Genomic DNA, 24,668 nt, shown 5'->3' with positions numbered 1-24,668 from the left:
GTTGAATATTCATTAAGTGCCTCTTACAATGGCTCTCTCTTCTCTAATCGATTCGTGACCGCGGCTGCATGTGCCTGCTCTTGCGGCTGCGTGTGCGTGCCCCCGTGCGTCCCTCCACCTGCCCCATGTCAGACGGTGCAGCCGTAGCGCACAGTCCGCTGTTCGGCTTAACTGCACTTAATCTGTCATTAGAGGGTTATTTTCAGACGGGCACTGCGCAGACCTGACGTGCGCAGCGTCACGGTTCGTTGTCTTGTTTGCGCTGACTTCGGTAACTTTTTACGTTCTTAGAGGTTTTTCTCTTGCGTTTGCAGATAGTACCGGCGTCCTTGTAAGCCTCGGTTGCGCCATGGAGACGGAGCACTTTGACGACCGGGACAAGGGACAGAGGCATAGCCGATCTGGCGCCAAGATGAACGGGGTCATGAGTCCCACGCACAGCGCCCACTGCAGCCTCTACCGGACACGCACCCTGAAGACCCTCAGCGCCGAAAAGAGAGCCAAGAAAGTGCGCTTCTACCGCAATGGGGACAGGTACTTCAACGGGATTGTCTACGCCATTTCTGCAGACAGGTTTCGCACTTTTGACGCGCTCCTGGCTGACCTCACGCGCTCTCTCTCTGATAATGTGAATCTACCCCAAGGCGTGCGCACTATCTACACTCTGGACGGGTCCAGGAAGATCACCAACATTGAGCAGCTTGTGGAAGGTACTACTTGTCATATCTGTCCTACTTGACATGTCTGTCCCCATTGCAAACAGATCAATTATTCAAAATGCATAGGCTACAATAATGTGTCCATCCCTGTATACAGTAACAAGAGTGATATTTGACCAACATGGTCCTGGTCTTCATTAAAAAAAAGTGTTCTAATTAATAGGACAAAACTGTTTACATGATGCAAACAACTCCCCCTCAAAGTGCTATTTTACTCACCGCCTACAGCCAGTACTTTTGTGGCTTAATGATTAAAACACTATAAATAGATGTAGTATTGTTGCTGTCGGACTCACTTTAAAATTCCAAATCTAGCAAGACACTCAACAGACATTGCTTTACATTAATGATCTTCTCTATACTGAACATAATTAAACTTATCCGTAATCATTCCTAACATGTGTCATGTGCTGTTTAAAAGTATTTGTAATGTACAGTGATGAGGCTAGACACAAATGCCACCTGTTCTCCGCTGGTCAGGAACACTGCCCTAGTCAGTTTGGCTTTTCTTACTTACCCAACTGCTTACCCATTTTCCTTTCTCAATCAATATATCAACTACACAAACATCCATTCGTATGACCAGGTGATTTACAAATGGAAATCTACTACTAAATCAAAATGCCCAAATACCTTTAGCTTTATACTTAAACCTTTATGTTTTCTTTGTCCCAGTATTTCTATGACACATGGGAGCTGTGTTTTGGCAGTTTGACAACCCTACAGTTTTTTTTTTTGTTTTTTTGTTTTTTGCAAACACTTGACAGGTGACAGCTACGTCTGCAGCTCCATTGAAGCATACAAAAAGTTGGATTACACAAAAAATGTTAACCCCAACTGGTCTGTGAATGTCAAAGCAGCAGCAACCTCCCGCGGGCCTGCGTCTCTGGGCAGTGCCAAGACTCAACAGGAGTTCCGAGAGTGCAAGGACTTTATCCGCCCCAAACTGGTTACTGTGGTGAGGAGCGGTGTCAAGCCCCGTAAAGCCGTGCGAATCCTGCTCAACAAGAAGACAGCACACTCCTATGAACAGGTGCTGACGGACATCACAGATGCCATAAAACTGGACTCTGGAGTGGTGAAGAAGATCTACACACTGGAGGGGAAACTGGTGAGTGTCTAAACAACACTAAACTGCTTTGTCGTTGTCATGGTAAACACTTACAACACATGTGGAGGCTCAATAATGTCAATAATGGTTCAATTCAGAAAACATTCCCTGAAATATTGAGGGTACAAAAAAACAATTGCATTTTGGGACAGGAAGACTTTATGAAACTCACATTTTTGCCATTTGATCATATTATAGATTTGTTAAGTGAGATGTTACTTCGGGGTCTAAGGCAGGCAGCACTGTGGCAAAAAAAAAAAATCGAAATAAAAATAAAGGTTGAAATCAGCTGTGAAGTGCCAGTTGGACCTGGAAGTGACATCATCACTTAACAACTCTCTCTCTCTCTCTCTCTCTCTCTCTCTCTCTCTCTCTCTCTCTCTCTCTCTCTCTATATATATATATATATATATATATATATATATATATATATATATATATATAATTCTTTTGACAGTTGACAGATTTGAGTCAAATTTGTGGTCTAAGTGAAAAAGTGAATTTGAGGGGCTATTTCAGCTGTGATGCTGACTCAGCCAGGTTAGGTTGAATACAGTATGTCAACATATTTATTTGGTTGTCTTCTTCAACTGAAAAATTGATATGAAAATAACATTGTTTGCAGTGACAAAGACCCTTTACTTTTAACAGGCACTATTGCTCCACTAAGCAATGTCAAACTCTAAATATCCATTATGTCACCTCTAAAACAGCACTTACTTTCAGTTTTATTTAAAAGCAGACCTATTACAGGCTAATTTTGAGTGTTACTATGGCAGCAAACCATTGAACTTCAAGTTGAATGGTCGAGATACTGCAGATTTTTACAATGGGGTCTTATTTTAACATCATATCTGAACGTCTTGCATTGCATTGGGGTCAGTTAAAAGGCATCAGGATCAACAGTATAAAAGCAGCTTAATATTTAATGTCAGTGCTCATTCTTGTAGCATGGGGCTTTTCATGAATGGAAACCAGCCATGCAAGGAGAAAGAACAAAAGAAGCCATGGTTAAAACAGGAGAGTACAGCTGACTAAAATCTATGAATGGAGTGGGAATCCTCTCTCACACGCTGCTGTTACCTCAAATACAAATATCACAACCCCCTTGATAGTCCACCCACCTTTTTCATCTGCAACTCACCACAGTGGAGCTAGGCTATAAAAAGACATGCCATATAAGATCATTTGTCTTGCACTGCTACTATTTAGGATGTTAACATATTATTGCACATAGAGAATTTAAATCTTTGTCAAAGATGAGGCAAGATTAGGAATGAGTAGATCTGAAGAAGGGCATTGTTTTTGTTTTGGAGTCAAAGAGGACTGATTTAGGCACAGGTACAGAGGAAGGATATGGAATAGGGTCATAAAAAGATGTTGAGATAATATCTGGAAGAGCAAAGTAGATGTATGGATATAGTGAAATGTAGTAGTTTGTTGGTTAAGGTGACTCCAGTACAAAGACCCTTTACTTTGGGGTCTACAATTAAATGTAGGCAGATGATTCACTGGAGAAATTGTGTCTTTTTAAAATGATCTTGGAAGCATAAGAATTTGTCATGAAAAGCCAATTGCATTTGACGTCAGGCTATTCATTGTCACACAGCAGTAATTATGTTGTAAATGGCTAATTTGTGAGTCATTCTGCTAATTAGAGCACATAAGATATAGGAGGGTTGCCATTTTGTGCTATCTCTGTCCTTTATGAACATTGCATGGACATGGCTGTTCATTTAGTGGTGCTGAAGTCCTGTTTTTTTATTTATTTTTTTTTACTTTAAACTTTAAACTAAGCTCGCTACTTCAGTTAACCTGTTTTCCAAATGCTTAGATGCCCTGCCACAACCCAACTCACTAATTATCAAAGTTTTGATTTTAGACATTGTTAAAACAAGATCAGAACATTCTCTATCCTTCCTTTTGTGGCTCAAGTGGCACACTTTTTCACAGAAAGACCAGTATTTTCTGTGGTCGCCATTGGTTACTGCTGCTGTCCGGGAGATTACACAATAATTGCAGCTCTAGCACTTCTGTATCAGGGAGGAGGACTGTTATGGTTAGGCTATTTTTAGAAATTATATTGATTGGGTCTGTAGGCATGGTTACAGTCTCACTGCCATTGTATGGGCAGCTTGTGCATCAATGTATAAACTTATTTTCACAGATTATTACAGCATAACTGTATAGCATGCATTTTAAATGAAGAATATTGAATATTTTTAGTAACTTTTGATATCGATTGACAGGTTTCAAACATTGATGCCTTGAGAATAATCTAATCTTATCTAGTTTAATCTACTTATTTATTTTTACCTATGTTTTAATTATTGAAACCTATATTATGCTTTCCTCATCAAAACAGACCTGGAGTTGTGTTTTGTTTCATCCACACATGTTTAACACATAAACCCTGCATATTTAGGCTGAGTTCTTCTCTCAAACAGAAATTCACTTTGTGATGTCATTATATGGTAATACAGAAAGTGCTCCACTGTGTTTTTAAACTCCATACACCTTCAGTAGAATCATTTGGATGATTTCAGCCCTGGAGCTGTTAACTTAAAACCACTTCATTACATCACAAGGTGGAACAGAGCATTTTGAGCTTTGGAGATGTAGACAGACTAATACTGTAGTGTTACTCAGACATGTGTGAATGAAACAAAACACATGTTTGTTTTTGAGGAGGTAACAACATTCTAACATGGCTTAAAGCTCACAAGAGTCCATTTTGCTAAGTATAGGACCTTTAAACATATTTGTGTTGAACATTATAAACTGGCTAAATGCAATTTATAAATTTACCAACTTTAGAATAAACCAGCAACAAGAAGCAAGCACACAATGGCACATAATAACATAAGTCCATAGTGAGTTTATGGAGTGCAGTGTTGCTATAGGACTGTGATGTGGCCATTTGAAACTATAATGTCAAACCTGCATTATTGATCAACAGCGGCCATAGACGTAATTAAGTGAGTGTGCGTTGGTTTCAGGTTACTTCAGGGGTTAAGTAGAGAGTATGTTTTGCGTGGAGCCATAAGCTTGGGTCTTCTCAGCTGATTGATGTGCCTGAGAGCTGAAGTAGGTTTCTAGGCCTCTGTCAGCTCTCTGTAGACCCAAAGATCTTACACAAAGTCTTCAAGATGGCCTCCTGTTTAATTAACCCTATACTGAAGGCAGAGGCATTGGGCTACAGCACACATTTGGGCTAGTTCTCTTTATATCCCTGTAGTCACATCCAGGCAGCGTAAATAATTGACATGTGCATAATAACTAAGTTATTATTAGAAAGAGGTTTTGAAAATTTGAAGATTAGAATAACTGCAAACTCTGAAATAACAAAGTGATCTCCTCCCAGTGTGTCCCACTGAAATGTATTGAGCTCATTCAAAAAGTTCTTTAAGTGCCACTGCTGTTACCAGGTGAATAGGTCCTTTTGATCAGTGAGGTTTTATGATAAAGTTGTAGGTACCATTTTTTGTTCCTTGCTTGAAAAAGAGCCAGTATCATATATACTAGGCCAGTCACAATAATTACTATACTATATCATATCATTCAAAACATGATAGATGGAACAATGTTCTTTAGGGTCAGTATTTACCGTGGTTACTTTCTCTTTGCAGTAGTGGGATATTTTTTAATTTTAATATTTTTTTTTTGCAATATGATAAGATTTGAGATGTAGAAGGTTGAATTATGAACTTATATGACTCATTATAATCTAATTACTTAGATGTTACATTTAGAATACTGGGGATAATTGGGCTTAAGGTTTGGTTTGAGTATTAGCATTTGGCGTCTATATTTACTGCAATATATCGCAGTTCAAATAGTGTTATTGTGACAGGTCTAAGATATACATTATGTTTATATTGCTTGAAAAGTTGATTGGAAGTCAGTTCAGGACTCATTTTGAATTCTGACTTTGTTTAAGCTGATGTGTCTTTGTAAATAATATACAAAGGCTAATGAATTGTATAGAATCTGTATATTTGAGATGACCATAACAAAGCATTGGTAATTGTAATCCGATTAGAGTGAACAGGTTGTGAACAGGTAGTGAGTATTTGATATGTCCTGACACTTTCCCACTTAGAGCTCACTTCACTGTGGACATTGTGTGTCTTGTATTTCTACTGGTAACATGAGAACCAAGCTGAGGAAAGCTATATATCCGGTTATGCCCTTGCTATACAGTTTTCTCTAACTACTGTACCTAAAAATGTTTATGGGTAAATGTAGGTAAGAGCTGCCTTATTTATGAGGTGACAGTGCATCCAACACATTTTTAAGCTATGTAAACAGAATGAATTCGTGTATTTCCATTTTGGTGTGTCTTTACTTTACAACTGCAGCAAAATACAGCATTTATTAAAATCAACTTGCAATCCAAGAAGAAATATCTTATATGAAATGAGAAATAGCACCTCACGTACCACCATTTTCATGCAGTTGTTTGAGGACTTTCTTGGTGGAAGGTAACAAAGTGTAAGTAGTAAAGTACTGTACTGTGCTGTACTTAATTTTTAGGTATCTGTACTTTACTTAAGTACAAGTACTTTCTACTACTTTCCACTACATTTTTGGACTGGACTGAACAGTAAAAGAATACTTTTCATATGATTTTAGAGGTTGTTATTTTTTACCTTTTACATCCTGACAAACAAAAATAAATACACAAAATCTAAAAGAAAAAAATAAAAATTGATTTGTATTTCTGCTATTGACCAAAATATGTATCTTCTTTATATTTTATATATCATTTTTAAGTGATACTTTTACTTTTACTAAAACTGCTGTGTCTTTGTTTACCCAGTGACTAATGTCAAAGGTCCTATATTATGCTAAATTGACTCTTGTGAGCTTTAAGCCATGTTATAATGTTCCCTCCTTCAAAACATACCAGTTTTTGCATTTGTTTTATTCACACAAGTTTGAGTAATCCTGGAGTATTAAGGTGTCTACATTTCCAAACTCAAAATGGTCTAATCCACCTTGTGATTTCATGAAGTGGTAGTTTTCAATTTAACAGCTACTTTTTACCTTTCGTTCAATTGATATAGGGCAATTCCAGGGCTAAAATGATCAGAATGATTCCAATGAATGTATATGGAGCACTTCCTGTATTACCACATAACATCACAAGGTGGAACAGAGTGTTTTCTGTTTGAGAGAAGTAATCAGCCTAAATATGCAGGGTTTGTGTGTTAAACATGTATGAATGAAACAAAACACAACTCCAGGTATGTTTGTGATGAGAAAACCGCATTATAACATAGATCAGAAAGCAGTGTATTATGGGCCTTTTAAGATACACTTTATTGTCCCCATAGGGAAATTTGTGCTCTGCATTTGACCCATATCTCAACGCTGCTGGGACTCATTACATTCTGGATGAAATTAAGCTTAGTTGATATTCACATGTTCACAAGTTGTCAATTGCCATGACAACAGTGTTAATTTTTCCTCACTGTAACCCATGGATACATTATGCAGCTTTGTGTATAACATCTCATTGAAGGAACCTGTACAAAACTAAACATCACTGGAAATTGTTAATTGCAGGATGTTGTTTAGATGAAACTATCTTTTTGCCTGGCACACTTTTTGTCCACCTTTTTGAAAACAGCAGTTATCTGAATGAGAAGAGCTCCTTAGATTTTTTGTCACATTAGTATTATGTATGTTTCACTCAGTCTGTCGTTACTTGCTCTCTTCCTGTTATGTTTCCGCTGCTCTCTCTTAATCATGTCCCAGGTCTGTCTGTGTTCATCCAGATTTAATTGCCCATTAAACTCTGGTCAAATGTGTCAGGCACAGCTGGGTCACCCCTCTGCACCCATCTGCACTACTGACCCCCACCTTCTCTCTGTTTCTCTCTATTTATCTTTGTCTCTCTGTCTTTCTCTCACTCTTTCTCTCTTTCCCTCCATCACTTTTCATTCTTATCTTTTTGTTTGCCCAAGTGTTCCCCATTACTTGGCTTCTTAAAAACATATTATGCAACAATGTTTGTGCTATACCCTATTTGCATATGGTATGCTTTTGTTGGCTGTCTTTCTTAAGCCAATTTTTTGTTTTTGTGCCTGTCTCTCTGCCAACACATCACTAGTTTCATGCCTATTTAGTTTGTGTTTAATTAGTACACGCAGCACTTTGAAATCCTACAGCTTTAGCATATGCCATCTCTCCCTCCCTATAAGTCATCTCTCTTTTGTCTGTCAAAAATAAGACATAGGCCATACTTAGACATTGTGAGTGATGATGTAATCTACATTTCATATTTTGTAGGAGCACAGCAGGGAGTCCAGCTGGTTCTGCTCATCTGCTGAGTCACAGTTAGCAGTTGCAGCCCTGAACTGTCTTTTGGGGAGAGTTGTCATCCAGTGGTCTGCTTTGTGCAATGCAGTGGTGTTAAGTAACTCATGGTCGACCAATCAGGCGCAACTTTATTGTCGCTATTAGCAACAGTTCATGGGAGTTACTATTATACTATTATTGGTTGATTTTACCGAATTGTGATATGGACAATAGGTCAGAGCACCTCCAAAACTGTGCTGTAGTCAATGTATATATATATATATATATATATATATATATATATATATATATATACACACACACACACACACACACACACACACACACACACACCCACCCACACACACACACACACACGCACACACCCACCCACCTGAAAAATGATTAGGAACACCATACTAATACGGTGTTTGACCCCCTTTCGCCTTCAGAACTGCCTTAATTCTATGTGGCATTGATTCAACAAGGTGCTGAAAGCATTCTTTACAAATGTTGGGCCATATTGATAGGATAGCATCTTGCAGATTTGTGGGATGCACATCCAGGGCACGAAGCTCCCGTTCCACCACATCCCAAAGATGCTCTATCGGGTTGAGATGTTGTGATTGTGGGGGCCATTGTAGTACAGTGAAGTCACTGTCATGTTCAAGAAACCAATTTGAAATGATTCGAGCTTTATGACATGGTGCATTATCCTGCTGGAAGTAGCCATCAGAGGATGGGTACATGGTGGTCATGAAGGGATGGACATGGTCAGAAACAATGTTCAGGTAGCCTGTGGCATTTAAACGATGCCTAATTGGCACTAAGGGACCTAAATTGTGCCAAGAAAACATCTCCCACACCATTACACCACCACCACCAGCCTGCACAGTGGTAACAAGGCATGATGGATCCATGTTCTCATTCTGTTTATGCCAAATTCTGACTCTACCATTTGAATGTCTCAACAGAAATCGAGACTCATCAGACCAGGCAACATTTTTCCAGTCTTCAACTGTCCAATTTTGGTGAGCTTGTGCAAATTGTAGCCTCTTTTTCCTATTTGTAGTGGAGATGAGTGGTACCCAGTGGGGTCTTCTGCTGTTGTAGCCCATCCGCCTCAAGGTTGTGAGTGGTGTGGCTTCACAAATGCTTTGCTGCATTCCTCGGTTGTAACGAGTGGTTATTTCAGTCAACGTTGCTCTTCTAGCAGCTTGAATCACTCGGGCCATTCTCCTCTGACCTCTAGCATCAACAAGGCATTTTCGCCCACAGGACTGCCGCATACGGGATGTTTTTCCCTTTTCACACCATTCTTTGTAAAGCCTAGAAATGGTTGTGCGTGAAAATCCCAGTAACTGAGCAGATTGTGAAATACTCAGACCGGCCCGTCTGGCACCAACAACCATGCCATGCTCTAAATTGCTTAAATCACCTTTCCCATTTTGACATTCAGTTTGGAGTTCAGGAGATTGTCTTGACCAGGACCACACCCCTAAATGCATTGAAGCAACTGCCATGTGATTGGTTGATTAGATAATTGCATTAAGGATAAATTGAACAGTCAGATGCCCTGGTGGTTACAATCAGTACAGTATTCAGTGATGGACAGAAGTTGTAGAGAACACATTTAGTAGATGTGACTTTTACAAATGTATAGTATATAAAAGGTCACTTGTCTCATTGTTTATCTGGGCTTTGGATCCGGCACAGAGAAAACTAATTAAACATTACTTTTGGTGGTTGAAATAACAGTTTTATTTAAAAAATTTAAAGGTCCTACATTACACGAAATGACTCTTTAGCTTTATCATTTATTATTAGTCTGTCGATGTCCAGGGCTGAAATTATCCAAATGAATCTATTGAAGTTGCATGGAGTTTTAAAACACAGTGGTGCACGTCCTGTATTACCACATGACATCACAAAGTGGAACAGTGTTTTCTGTTTGAGAGAAGAACAAATTCAATTCAATTAAATTCATTTTATTTTTGTAACGCCCAAAATCACAGCAACAGTTGTCTCGAAGGGCGTTCATGTTTTGGTTGATGGGGGAAACCAGAGTACCCGGAGGAAACCCGTCCTGACATGGGGAGAAACATGCAAAACTCCACACAGAAAGGCCTGGGCGACCCGGGGATGAACCAAACCTTCTTGCTGTGAGGCATGAGTGTTGCCACTCAGCCACTGTGCTGCCTACACACAAAAACAAACAGGAAAATCAAACAACAGGAAAAATCAGACAAAAGAAGAAAAATCGGCCATGCGAGGAGGAGGGAGGGGGGCGGAGGAGGGCCAGGCGAGGAGGTGGAAGACCAGGCGAGGAGGAGGAGAGCCAGGCGAGGAGGAGGAGAGCCAGGCGAGGAGGAGAGGGAGGCGGGTGGAGGAGGGCCAGGCGGGGAGGAGGAGAGGGTCCAGCTGTCATCGGGGCATCTGAAAGAGTTACACTACACAGAGGGAGTGGGACAGGGGACCACATGTGAATAGCATTGCTGATGAGAAAATAGGACAAAGCAGAGGATAGTGCTCAGGTTGCCATACTTTCCCCAGCTAGTTATCTCCTACTGCAGCCTGTCTTATCCCGGGTTTTAATGTCCCTAACTCCCTCACTGTGTAACCTGGTCATAAGCTATACCGAAGAGGAAGGTTTTAAGCCCGGTCTTAAATACAGAGACTGTGGGGGCCTGTTTAACATCAGCAGGGAGTTGATTCCATAGCACAGGAGCTTGGTAACTGAATGCTCTCCCTCCCACTGTACTTTTGGACACTCTAGGAACCACTAATAGTCCTGCATTCTGAGAGCGGAGTGCTCTGTTTGGCTGGTACGGGACAATAGCATCTTGCAGATAGGATGGGGCCATACCGTTTAGGGTTTTGTATGTCAGGAGGAGGACTTTGAATTTGATTCTAAGCTCGACAGGAAGCCAGTGCAGATATTTCAGTACAGGACTGATGTGGTCTCTTCTTTTAGTTCCTGTTAGGACTCTGGCCGCTGCATTTTGGACCAACTGGAGGCTCCTTATAGTACTTTTGGGGCAGGCGGCGAGCAGAGAATTACAGTAATCAAGTCTGGAAGTAACAAATGCATGGATGAGTTTTTCAGCATCGTTTTTAGGTAAAATATGTCTAATTTTAGTTATATTTCTCAGGTGAAAGTATGCGGTTTTACAAGATAGGTTTATATGGGCTGTGAATGAGAGATTTTGATCAAATAGGACTCCAAGATTTCTTACAGTAGGGCTGGAAGCTATACTCACATTGTCGAGTGAGATTATCTGGTCCGACAGAGAATCTCTTTGACCTTTGGGACAAATGACAATGACCTTTTTCAGGATTTAAGAGCAGGTAATTCAAGGTCATCCAGGTTTTGATGTCCTTCACACAGGCACTGAGTCTATCTATTTGATGAGTCTGATTTGGTTTCATTGATAAGTACAGCTAAGTGTCATCAGCATAGCAGTGAAAATTAATGCCATGTTTTCTGATAATGTTACCCAATGGCAACATATACAAAGTCTAAATATACATGATTTGTGCGTTAAACATGTGTTAATGAAACAAAACACAACACCAGGTATGTTTTTGATGAGAAAACAACATTATACCAGATTAGAAAATAGTGTAATATGGGTCCTTTAAACACATACGTTGAAAGTTTCCTCCACCTGAAGTTAACAGATTACACTTAGTCACTGCCTGCGTTAGCTCCTACATCTCTCCTCCACTTGGCCTGTATAGATCTGTGCCTCTGTCAGAGGGACAGACTGGAGCTGAGGAGCTGCTGCCAAACCAGGATCGATGGCAGACGTTTGAGCTCAGACACTTTCAAACACTCTGACTCACATGCACTGAGTCACTCCAGTCTGTCAACTCCATCTACATCTGAAAGAGCCCCACATCTGACATATTTGTCATGGGATGGAGTGGAGGAGGTAATTAGGCACAATTAGATAATATCAGTGAGTTATTTGAAGAGAAAAGATAAGATTAATAAAAGCTCATAAAAGACGATAAATTAAACTAATCTCTGCCCAAATGATTCATTACTACCTCCCTCACAGAAACACTGCAGTCATGACACAACTGAGTTAAAAGTTTTATAATTATCCCCAAATCAAAACAAAATAGTTTTCCAGAAACCCCAGTTTTAGACCCAGAAGTTAAGTTTTGAGCTCCCCCGGTGGAGCGCCAGAGTGTTACATAAGTTTTGTTACATAAGCGCAGCAGTCTGGCAATAGGGCGTGTGTCTGTTTAGGTGAATGCGCAAACTGTGCTGCCAGCTCAGACCTCTGCTCTATGAGTTAACTAACCTCGTGTCACCTGCCTACCCCCTCCCCCCATCTCTCTACCTCTTCTTCTCCCTCTTTCTCTCATCCTCTCTATGCCTCTTCATCTCTTCTGTCTCCTTCTCTGAGCCATCTTCCCCCCTTTCTCTCCCCCTCCCTCTCTTTTGTTATCTCTCTTCTCCCTCTGTTCTATTTTCTATCCCTCCCCCTCTCTCTTTCTCTCTGTTTTCTACCCCTCACTTTTCCCTCTCTCTCTGTCTGTTTGACTCTCTCTTCCCATCTCTCTCTCTTTGTCTTTCTCTCTCTCTGTCTCTCTCTCTGCCTCTCTCTCTGTCTCTCTCCATCTCCTCTCGCTCTCTTTGTCTCTTTCACTCTTTCCCTCTCTATCTCTCTCTGCCTCTCTCTCTGTCTCTCTCCATGTCCTCTTGCTCTCTTTGTCTCTTTCACTCTCTCTTTCCATCTCTCTCTCTTTCTCTCCCCATCTTGCTCTTTTTGCCTTTTTCTCTCTCTCTGTCTGTCTCTCTCTCTTTGTCTCTTTCACTCTCTCTTCATCTCTCTCTCTCTCTTTGACTGGCACTCTCTCCATCTCTCTGTCTCTGTCGTTCTCTCTCTCTCTCTCTCTCTTTCTCTCTCTATGTCTTTGTCTTTCTCTCTCCATCTCTCTCGGTCTCTGTTTCTCTCTCTCTCTCGCTCTGTCTCTCTATGTCAGGCTCTCTCTCCATATCTTTCTCAATCTCTCTCTCTCTATCTCTGTGTTTCTCTCTCTGTCTCTCTCACTCTCTCTCTCTGCCTCTCTCTCTCTGTCTCTCTCTCCATCTCTCTCTTTCTCTCTCTCGCTCTCTGTCTCTCTCTCGCTTTCTTTCTCTGTCTCTCTTTCTGTCTCTGTCTCTTTCTCTGTCTCTCTCTCTGTGTCTTTCTCTCTCTCTCTGTCGCTGTCACTCTGCCACTCTCTCTCTGTGTCTGTCTCTCTGTCTGTGTTTGTCTCTCTGTCCATCTCTCTCTCTCTCCCCTGTTTAACTTTTATGTTTTAGAGCTTTTTTGTTTTGTTTAGAGATACATGTGCTTAGAGAAAAGCACATGTATCTGAGGCTGCACACTACACTACACACTAACACTACACAAAGTCCTTCTAAGTGCTCTGCAAACCAGAGAGGTCCATTAACAATATTTTAAATTTAAAAGAGAAGAGAGCAGATTAAATCCTTTCAGCTAATAGACTGCTAGTTGAAACCTTATTGTATTGGACATAGTTGAACTGGATTATAACCTGGCAGCCTCACTGTTAGCATCATTACTTCCTGTCCAGTTTGATGTGTATGAGGTTTTTGAAGAGTCATGCTAAAATGAATAAATATTTAAAGATCAGGCAATTGACAGGGAGCTGCGGGTTGGTTAGGGGTCAGAGGTCAGAGGTTAAGTGGTTAGGGTTAGGCAGTGGACAGGAAGCTGTCACTGACTACACAAATAAAGTGAACACTTCACTTCTGTGTTTAGAAAGAGACATATCTCAATTGTATCACTAATGCTAAGTTTGAGGCATAATAAATATTAAAACAACACCTCAAACTGAAGTATTCTACATATAAAAATAAGTTGCTAGTCTTTTTTTTTATAAATTTGAATTTCAAAAGGTTGATTATGTTATGTCTTCCAATGACTGTTAGCTTTTAGACACAATGAGCTAGCCAGTGTGCACAGAGCCTATTCAGTTTGACATTTGTGCTTCTTCACTCCCTAAAAATTTCCACTAATCCTTGTGGCCTGTTCTTCAATCTCCTATTGTCTTCCATATTATCCATGTACCAGTGTGTGCCTGTGTCCCCTCTCTCTCCTCTGTAGCACTGTATAACTGTGTCTTCAGCACCATGGACAGCTCCTCTGATCTCACTGCTCCGGCTGTGGCAAAAATGCTGCGTGTTGTGTGTATTGTGTGTAAGACATGAGGGTGACCTCATTGTGTACTTTGTGTTTTAACAGTGGGTCCATTGTGGTACATGAGATTATGATTAGCTCCAGCTTGTGTTGTTGTGTTTGGCTGCATATCGTGGAAATATATTTGGTTCATAATTTTTTTCCTGATGATTTCCTGCTGATGCAGTCATTAAATTTTTTTTTAATAAGAATTTAATTTTCAATCTATATATCTACATTTCATTATAATACCACATAGAACAATAGAATATAATATAGCATATTGTTTTCCCCTTTCCTTGTCAATTCAAATCTTTCTTACTATAGCTTCACTTTAAACTGCATTTGTGTTTTTGTGTATATTTTGAAACTCACATTTGTATATCTTACTTCATCAGCTCCACTTGTCCCTCTCTCCCCCTCTGCGACTGTCAGAACACTCCTTTATATAACTGTGAGATGCTGACAGGAGCATTCACTAAACTAGCACCTGCTAGTCTGACAGATTGCGCCATCCAAATAAACAGGAGGATGTTTCCAGCTGCTGATTCAGAACTAAAGAGCTTATGGCAAAAAGGCGACAGGGAAAAGACGATGAATGTTGGTTGTCATTGGGGTGTAGTAATCATCTATGATCATTGTAACACTTGGTTTGGTGGAGGAATGGTCAGAAGCGTTGCAAAAAGCGTTGACGTAAAGACATTTTAGATTTGAACAGGAATAGGTGACTTAGACGCCATCTATCTCCTATTTAAAACTTCATCCTCAGACCTAAATCAAACAATGAAAACAACAGTGATAGCCAGTATACTAATAGGTGTGAGAGCGCCCATTAGTGGCCTGAACAATGATGCTAAATATGACAGTTCACGCTTATAGACCTACCCAACAAACAGAAACTGTACAAAAACAGGTGTGTTATTGTCAGTGTAGTTAGCACCTCCCTTCAGACAGATATAAGGCAGTGGATCATACCTGGACAACTGAGGGATTACACAGACATATTTAATCATATGTTCAGAAAGGGTTCTTAACTTTAAATGAAGTACTACCTCTACTACTCTGTGTAAACTATGCAACTTTTTTAGAAACACATCTCTATCAAAACAGAAACACTTTAACATCTATAAAAACCTTGACTGATCTTTGTATTGGGGTTTATATTCTATTGGCCATCATCAAAATGTTATCTTCACTGGCATGAAAAACCTAACTACTAAACAGTGCCATCTTGTGGAACCACTTCTGCACCATGGCAAATATGTAGAATTCCATTGATTCTGTTAAATTATACTATACTATTCAAAACCTTTATGTAATGACTATAATGTAGACTGCCTAATGCCACTATAATGTAGGCTACATAATGTCACGACTGCCTAACATCACTATAATGTAGGCTACATAATGTCACGACTGCCTAATGTCACCATAATGTAGGCTACCTAACGTCACTATAATATAGGCTACCTGACGTCATTATAATGTAGACTACCTAACGTCACTATAATGTAGGCTACCTAAGGTCACTATAATGTAGGCTACCTAACATCACTATAATGTAGGCTACCTAACATCACTATAATGTAGGCTACCTAAGGTCACTATAATGTAGGCTACCTGACGTCATTATAATGTAGACTACCTAACGTCACTATAATGTAGGCTACATAACGTCAATATAATGTAAGCTACCTGATGTCACAGCTTGCTATTTTTCAACAATGCAATTGAAAAATGAAAACTGACTGTACTTCGATAGTAGGACACGAGGTGGCGATGTTACCACATAGATTTTCTAAAGCACTCTTCCGTTACATAACAGGCAATGATCATTTTTCCTTCACTCTAGACTTGTAAAGAAATGTCCGAGATACAAATTATTTCAAAATAATTTCACACATGCGAAGTATGTTGTTAATTGTCAATTCTTTGTTTTCTAAAGAATGATCAAATAACTAGTTTGAAGCTTGCCCTCATAAATTGTGCGCATTCATTTTTGAGGTTGCTGTGTTCAAAATTTGACAAGCCTCATGTCTGTGCACCAAACGTCTCCATCCATCTCTTTGCCATATGCCTTTAAATATGCGTTGTGTGTCAGTTTGTGTCCGTTTGTCTTGTTGCTGTAGCTGTTGTGTAACCATGTCTCAGATGGGGTGCTGAACCACATCAAAGCCTGTTGTTTTATGATCAGAAAGACTCAGGAATAGCTTTTCTCTTCAGGATCTGACCGTTTCTGACTGTGAACATTTCTGTGCGCTGGGATTTTCAATAGTTTTTTCCATAGGTTCATTTGATTTTTTATTTTTATTACTTTTTTTTCCAAATGTGAGTTGTTGTAATTTATGAATTAGTTATACATATCACAACTTGATGATATGACAAAAAATATATCGCGCTATTTTTCCTTATATTAATCGATCAAAGTTTTCAATTTGATTCTATTTGTCTTATTGAAAACACATAAATCTGTCTTTCTATAGCAATTTTATTGAACATAAACAATACAGACATGTAATCACTGCCAGAACAGACAAAATGTAAAAGTCTGAACTCTGCTCCAAACTAAATACTTTTACTGACAGAGAACTGGCTCTAGACCCCTTGGTTAAAAAGCTCATTCACGATTTGGCATGTCTAAATCTCAATAAATTTGATTTGATTATATAATTGCACGGCCTTATTTGAATTGCATCCTGAATTGAAATGAAAATTCACATGAAGCTTGTATAGTGCTCTATAGTACTGACCATGATATATATAAGAATTTAAAAAAACAAACAAAAAAACCAAACTAAACATTTAGTCTCATTTGAATTTTAGTCAGCTAAAGATTTGAAGAGATAATATTTTCTGAGTTAACATATTCACTAATTCCTTTTAAATACATAGCTATAAATTGCTTGCTAAAGATTATAAGAAGTAGCAGTAGCCTATATCTCCAACCGTGCTCCAAACCCACAGGGGCTAATCGCCATGGCAACGCTGCTTCTCACACCCCTCTCTGCCTTCACACTGCATCACTGTACACTATACCTTATACAGGCTGGTCTCTGAAGCATTGCTGTCTTCACCTACATGCTTTACACATAACATCGCACTTTTCTCTCTGTTAATATGCAGTATTAAAATGAACTATTGTGTGTGTAATACTGTGCAATACCATGTACAGTTTTGTTCCAGTTTTCATAATGTTCATAATAAAGTTCAATTCAGTATAGGGGTTTTAAGAAGAAAAAAAATGTATCTAATTACTTTCAAGTAGTTGCCGTGCAAAAATGCCAAAACATCCTGACTGACTAAAATGGCACCTTTAATACTAATTTCCTTACGAACAAATCTAGAATGATACCTGTCTACATTTTTTATACAGATTGATAACAGTCTGGTCCCCACGTCCTCCATTGTGTCTCAAGCCGGGTCAAGTCAAACATGCAATCAGATCTGTTTTTTTCAGTGACACAGGTGAAACGAAAAAGATCATTGCTCACTTATGATTTACAAATAAAATCAAATTTATCTCAGATTAACAGAGTTTGTGCTTTGCCCTTTGATTCTGCTTAAATCTGCCATGTTTTTCAGCCCCCTGTGATATTTTTTATTTTATTTTTTCTAATTGACAAATCCACTTGTTAATCACACCCTTTTGAAACAGAGAGAAAGGGAGATTTACCTGTGATCAGACCTTTGTAAAGTATTGAAGAAGTGTTCATTCTAGATCCCGGGCAACTAATTTGCTAAACTATTTTTCAGTGGCTAATATATAAAAACACACTGTAAATTATAGCACATTTGTATATATAACAGTTGAAATGATCTATTGTCTATATTATGGGATATTTAATATTTCTCAGAACAAATCCTAGATAGACTTTATTATCGTGCACCCCACTGCCCCTCACATGTCCCCTGGTGAGTGACACATCTCTTGTTAGTAAACGGAGCGGCTGCCTCCCTGTGCAGCAGTGGGATCAGATCAGGAGCAGAGCAATATGCAGCGTGTTATGAAAGCCCTGCAATAACACAGACTTAGACCACATCAGAGGAAATGAAGCAGGAGTTGATGGAGGACCAGAGCACAGATGACCACAGGGTGCAAAACCAAATTAAAACCATCCTTATTACACAGTGAGTCTGCCAATAGGCTCATTCACAGCTCAAATTTGCAGTCTGTGGAGAGGATGGAGAACAATAATATTATGTAATCCAGGTAATCTCATAAAAAAGCATTTTGTTAGAACAACACAGCATCTCTCACAAATGCAACAAAAGTCTGCAACTGACTTTTTATTTAGACTAGTGCTAGTAGTACAGATGATGATGATGATGATGATTATTATTATTATTATTATTAAACAAAACAAATTGGAGTATATATTATGTGACTTTGATATTGTCACACACACACACACACACACACACACACACACACACACACACACACACACACACACGTGCGCACATGCAGTTTAACAGTTACACAATAGTTCTTTCTCTCGGGGTCCGTAACTGTTAACTGTAACTTTCTGTCGACCAGTGATCCATGCCTAATGTAAATCTGAATGTGTTTTCGATGTTAATTGCCATAAAAGGGCCATAACAGCATATTTTTGTTTATATTTTAACCCAAGGCTGAGTGAGACATGCATGAACTCAAACTGTTATCGAACTTAATAGGTTTTTGTAGAGCATTTGTCATACAGCCTGAATCCACGGGTGTATTCCAGCAATAATAATACAACCAACAATTATAGAAAATACAGACAATTAAACAGTAATCAAAGTACTTGGAGAGTATTTAATGATGATAGCAAACTTAAAAATCATGTTCCTTCTGTCTTCAGTTTTAAGCTTAGAAATAACAATTGTTTTTTGTCAGACAGGAGACTTTGTTTAGCTACTTCCAAACTCTCCTGCCTGACAAAAACAATTGTTATTTCTATGTTTAACGGCAGTGATTTGGTCCTGATGGAGAGTTGCTGTTATGGTCCTGGTCTATTCCCGGTCCACTTCAAGTTTCTGTGTTCAGTCCCAATTTTGATGTAGTATGTGCAAAGCCATAGTGCGCTTTTGAGACTTGAATGTCATTTTAGAGCACGTTCACACTTGGTTGGGTCCTGATTTGGTCCTGGTTTAGTCCTGATGTAGACTTGGTTTGGTTCCATTCTTAATCTGGTATAGTGTAGTTCCAGGTTTAGTCCCAGGTTTGATGTGGTGTATGTGCAAGTGCAACCTTGAGTCTGTGAATTGTCATGTTGACATTTACTGAATTAAATAGAAAAATAATGACAACTTTTTAAGAATAAACTGTCTCTCATTGCAAGTTGAAAAATGTGTTTAGGATTCTGAAAGTGAACAGCATCGATCAGCTGCTGCTACAAAGAGGACATCAGGGACTCATAAACAAAGTACAGAACAGTGTTTTTACTCATTAGGAAACGTGTGACATCTTCATTAAAATGATACAGATGTCTCCTCTGGTTGACTGTACACTTTGTACTTTCACTTAATTATAACCTTTTTATTCTACCTTATTTTGCTCAGTACTTTATGTACTATTAGTCCTGTAGTCTTCTTCTAATCACCATATAAAGTCTGTCAAAAGGATCACGCCCTTTTACATCAAGTCATTAAATTGTTTTCTGTAGCCTCTAACCCCCTCTCTCTCCCTCTTTTTTCCCATCTCTAACCCCTCTCTTTCTCCCTCTCTTTCCCATCTCTAACCCCTCTCTCCCTCTCTTTTCCCCTCTCTTACCCCTCTTTTTTCCCTCTCTTTCCCCTTTCTAACCCACCTCTCTCTCCCTCCCTTTCCCATCTCCAACCCCTCTCTTTCCCTTTTTTCCCATCTTTAACCCCTCTCATTCTCCCTCTCTTTCCCATCTCTAACCCCTCTCTTTCTCCCTCTCTTTCACCTTTGTAATGCCTCTCTCCCTCTCTTTCCTCACTCTTACCCCTCTTTCTCCCTCTCTTTCCCCTTTCTGAACCCTCCTCTCCCTCTTTTTCCCCTCTCTAACCCCCTCTCTCTCTCCCGTTCTTTCCCCTCTCTAACCCCTCTTGCTCTCCCTCTCTTTACCTTCTCTCTATCTCCCTCTCATTACGCTCTCTAACCCTCCTCTCTCTTTCCCTTCTCTATCTCTCTTTCTCTCTCTATCCCCTCTCTCTCTCACCCTCTCCACTCCTCTCTTTCCCCTCTCTAACTCATCTCTCTCCCTCCCTTTCATACCCCCCTCTCTCCCTCTCCTTTCCCTCTCCTACCTCTCTCCCTCTCCTTCACTTCTCTTTCTTCCCTCTCTTTCCTCGATCTCTTCCCTCTCTCTCTCTCCTTCCCCTTTCTCTCCCTATCTAACCCCCCTCTCTCTTTCCCTCTCTTTCTTCTCTCTTTCCCCCGTCTCTTTCCCCTCTCTGTGCACGTCCGGTCCATGTGGCGCATTGAGAGTAAATGAGTATTCAGCGTCTCATTATAACAGACCACAGCAGTGCACCTCTCTCCAAACAAACAACAGCAAAAGAAGAAGTCGTGTGTCTCCCGGGACGACAGCAGCAGCCTCCTCACCTGAGCTCGTGCTACACATAAATTATTCAAATGAAAACATTAACATAGTGCAGTGATGATCCACTGTTTCTATAGAACCTTACTGTCCATCCTGTGTTGCTGTAGTGCCTCTGTGATGGTTGTCGGTTGACTAACTCTCGCTTTCTCAAGTAAATGCTAAACAGATGTATTCAAATTCTTTGTTCCCTTAGGTGTCATGCCTCCAGGATTTTTTCGGCGATGAGGACATCTTTGTGGCATGTGGATCAGAGAAATATCGTTACCAGGATGATCTGATGTTGGATGAAACAGGTGTGTGGAAAATATAAAACATTTAAAACCATTACCACAGTAATTATTAATTACCTTTTGATAATAATAGAATTTTAATAATAATACAGTGTCTAGTGCAGTGGTTCTTAACCTTGTTGGAGGTACTGAACCCCACCGGTTCCATATGCACATTCACCGAACCCTTCTTTATTGAAAAATAAAATATAATTTTTTTCAAATTCAAAACATATGTATGTTTTACTGGTGCACAAAATAAACCGTGTATTAACATCACTGTGTTCAAAGACTAAAACCAATACAATGCATAAACTCACAACAAATTACATACATACCTTTTAACAAAGACATGACCTTTTTTAATACTACCACACTGAAATTATTTTAATTTTGTATTGTATTATGTATTCCAATAATGAACTTACTGTATTTATGCTTTTTATTATTTTTAACATTTTAACACACACCCATCATCTAATTTCCATTAGGCTACAATAATGAATATTTACTGAAAATCAGTGTTACTTCTGTTGTTGCCTTTGAGAGACCAGGTCAGAAATGCACGGCTTCACCTTGGCCACTCTCATGTCATTTTCACAGCAAAGTCTGTTCCTTTTCTTCGTTTTTATGTCGTATGTTTTTATGCCGTTCGAAGTGACAGTATTCAATGACCAATACACACTGAGAGGAATCTGTATCTGCTCACCCAGCTGCTCTATTACTGCAGATTGGCATTAGCTAATGTTAATGATTACACATAATACACATTTGACCCACAATTAAGTCAATAGCAGAATAAACCACGCTTACCGATCAGGAACAGCATCCAGTCCATCAAATCATAAGGTCCTCTGCTCCTCAGTCCATCATGAGATCTTTACTCGGTTCCACGAACCGCTCCAGGTCCGAGATGCCTCTAGTTTAACTTGTACAAACATCCACAGTGTCCTCGGTCGCATACATCCTTTGTTTTGTCAGTTTCGTCATGTTTAAAACGCAAAACTGCTGCAAAACAGTGCGTAAAACGCAATTACGCGCGCGTAATTTTACGCGCGGATCTTTGGCCGAGGGCGGGCTGTCGGAACATTAAGGGGTTAAACACTTAGAATCTTCAGCGAGTTTTCAGTCCACATCGGTCACATCGGCTAAAACTCTGGTAGCAGCTCATGAGGACGCCTGTCAATGACGTTGATAAGCTGCGCAAATACGTATGTGAATCACATAATTGTCTGGAGCAGCTCGTCCCCGGTCACACTCACTGACTCACACTGAAAAATAGCGCAGAATGAATTGTTGTGTGTTTATTTTATTTTCAACTCCGGTTCGATTTTTTTGTGCGCAGCACAGATTTTCTGTGCGCGGAGACCGTGTCAGCAGTGCGCAATTGAGCACGCGCGCAGTTTAGAGGGAGCAGTGTTAGATAGGCACAGCAGAGGGTGCATTTGTCGAATTAGGACACGGCTAGCGTCTGGAGACGCTCGCAGTCCGCGAATCATATGAGTCTGGTGCGTGTCTTGACCTCCGCCGAACCCCTGGGACTGACTCACCGAACCCCTAGGGTTCGATCGAACCCAGTTTAAAAACCACTGGTCTAGTGTTTATGTCTAGGCACCTTGCACAGCAGATTAATAACAGTTCAACAACGGATTTAAATACATTCAAGTTATGCTATAGCAACTCTGGAACAGGTGGATTTCAAATTTAAACAAGGAAAGAGATTCTATGACACACACGTCTGCTCTTCGAGAGCTTTGAAAGTTGAACCCATGTTTCATCTGCAGCCATTTTGCCTCTGTGTTGTAGGCCCCACTAAATGTAAATATTTGTTGGTTTGACTATTGCCTTTATATTTCTGTGACTCACTTTAGTTGCAGTGCACCGATGCCCTTCTCACCATTGTGCTATATAGTTGTGTGGTGTTGTGTTATTGTGCTGTCTGAGCTTTGGCCCTATTTCTGTGTGTGTGTATGCGTGTGTGAGTGCGTGAATGTGTGAGATTATGCGTGTGTGTTACTGTGTGAGTGTAAGTGCAAGTGCGTGTGTGTGTGAGTGTGTGAGTGACACTCGACTGGTCCAAGAGGCCAGGCTGTGTGGGCTGTGCACTTCACTGTGGGCCCACTGTCTCTCCACAACAGACAGAGCCTGAGGAGAGAAGTCTGGGTACAGCAACAGTGTTACCATAGACTGTCTAAAGTCTATAGTGGCACCCAAAACCCAAAAGAACACGGACATGAGTAAATGTGTAAATGTATGATAAACACTGACACATCGTTACTGCTTATTGTTAGTAATGTTGTTGCTGTCGCTGCTACTGTGTGAAATATTTTCCCAGTTTATCCTTTATGGCCCTTTAGCACTGGTAGTTTGTTTCGCATCGTAGAATATTATACAAAAAAAAGTATATATGCAGAATTACTCCAACATAACATCACATACAACCCCGATTCCAATGAAGTTGGGGCACTGTGTAAAACTTAAGAAAATACAGAATACAATGATTTGCAAATTATTTTCAACCTATACTGAACTGAATAAATGACAAAGACTTGATATTTAATGTTCAAACTGATTAACTTTATTGTTTTTATGCAAATATTCACTCATGTTCAATTTGATGCCTGCAACATGTTCCAATAAAGCTGGGACAGGGGCAACAAAAAAATAGGAAAGTTGAGGAAAGCTTAAAATCCACCTGTTTGGAACATTCCACAGGTGAACAGGTTAATTGGAAACAGGTGAGTGTCATGATTGGGTATAAAAGGAGCATCACTGAAGGGCTCAGTCATTCACAAGCAAGGATGGGGCGAGATTCACCACTTTGTGAACAACTGCGTGAGCAAATAGTCCAACTAAGAACAACGTTTCTCAATGTACAATTGCAAGGAATTTAGGGATTTCATCATCTACGGTCCATAATATCATCAAAAGATTCAGAGAATCTGGAGAAATCTCTGCATGTAAACAGCAAGGCCGAAAACCAACATTGAATGCCCGTGACCTTCGATCCCTCAGGCGACACTATATTAAAAACAGACATGAATGTGTAAATTAGCATATGGGCTCAGAAACACTTCAGGAAACCATTGTCAGTTAACACAGTTCGTCGCTACATCTCCAAGTGCAAGTTAAAACTGTACCATGCAAAACGAAAGCCATACGTCAACAACACCCAGAAACGTCGCTGGCTTTTCTGGGCCTGAGCTCACCTGAGATGGGCTGACGCAAAGTGGAAAAGTGTGCTGTGGTCTGACGAGTCCACATTTCAAATTGTTTTTGGAAATCCTGGACATTGTGTCCTGCTGGCCAAAGAGGTAAAGGACCTTCTTATCAGCGCAAAGTTCAAAAGCCAGAATCTGTGATGATCTGGGGGTGTGTTAGTGCCCATGGCATGGGTAACTTGCACATCTGTGAAGGCACCGGACTGTACCAGTACTAGTCTAGTACCAGTAGAAGACAGGCCTGCCTGCAGTCCAGACCTGTCTCCCATTGAAAATGTGTGGCGCAAAGTA

The 24,668-nt window shown here is 40.0% G+C and overlaps 1 protein-coding gene across 2 annotated transcripts in view; it reads left to right on the top strand.

Annotated features, from left to right (window-relative positions):
• The first annotated feature begins 337 nt into the window (after window positions 1–337).
• Window positions 338–24,668, top strand: part of dclk1a (doublecortin-like kinase 1a) — a 68,943-nt gene continuing 44,612 nt past the window's right edge. The window contains exons 1-3 of one of the 2 annotated variants that reach the window (XM_033978998.2): window positions 338–710; window positions 1,487–1,830; window positions 21,081–21,180. In XM_033978998.2, the coding sequence (XP_033834889.1) occupies window positions 350–710; window positions 1,487–1,830; window positions 21,081–21,180 (805 nt within the window). In that variant the 5' untranslated portion in view covers window positions 338–349. The remainder of the gene's footprint in view (window positions 711–1,486; window positions 1,831–21,080; window positions 21,181–24,668) is intronic. The other variant, XM_055226404.1, reaches the window with a different exon arrangement.

The sequence above is a fragment of the Periophthalmus magnuspinnatus genome, chromosome 14 (assembly GCF_009829125.3).
Source record: "Periophthalmus magnuspinnatus isolate fPerMag1 chromosome 14, fPerMag1.2.pri, whole genome shotgun sequence".
In the NCBI taxonomy this organism is placed as follows: Eukaryota; Metazoa; Chordata; class Actinopteri; order Gobiiformes; family Gobiidae; genus Periophthalmus; species Periophthalmus magnuspinnatus.
This window is presented reverse-complemented; position numbering and strand designations above follow the sequence as displayed.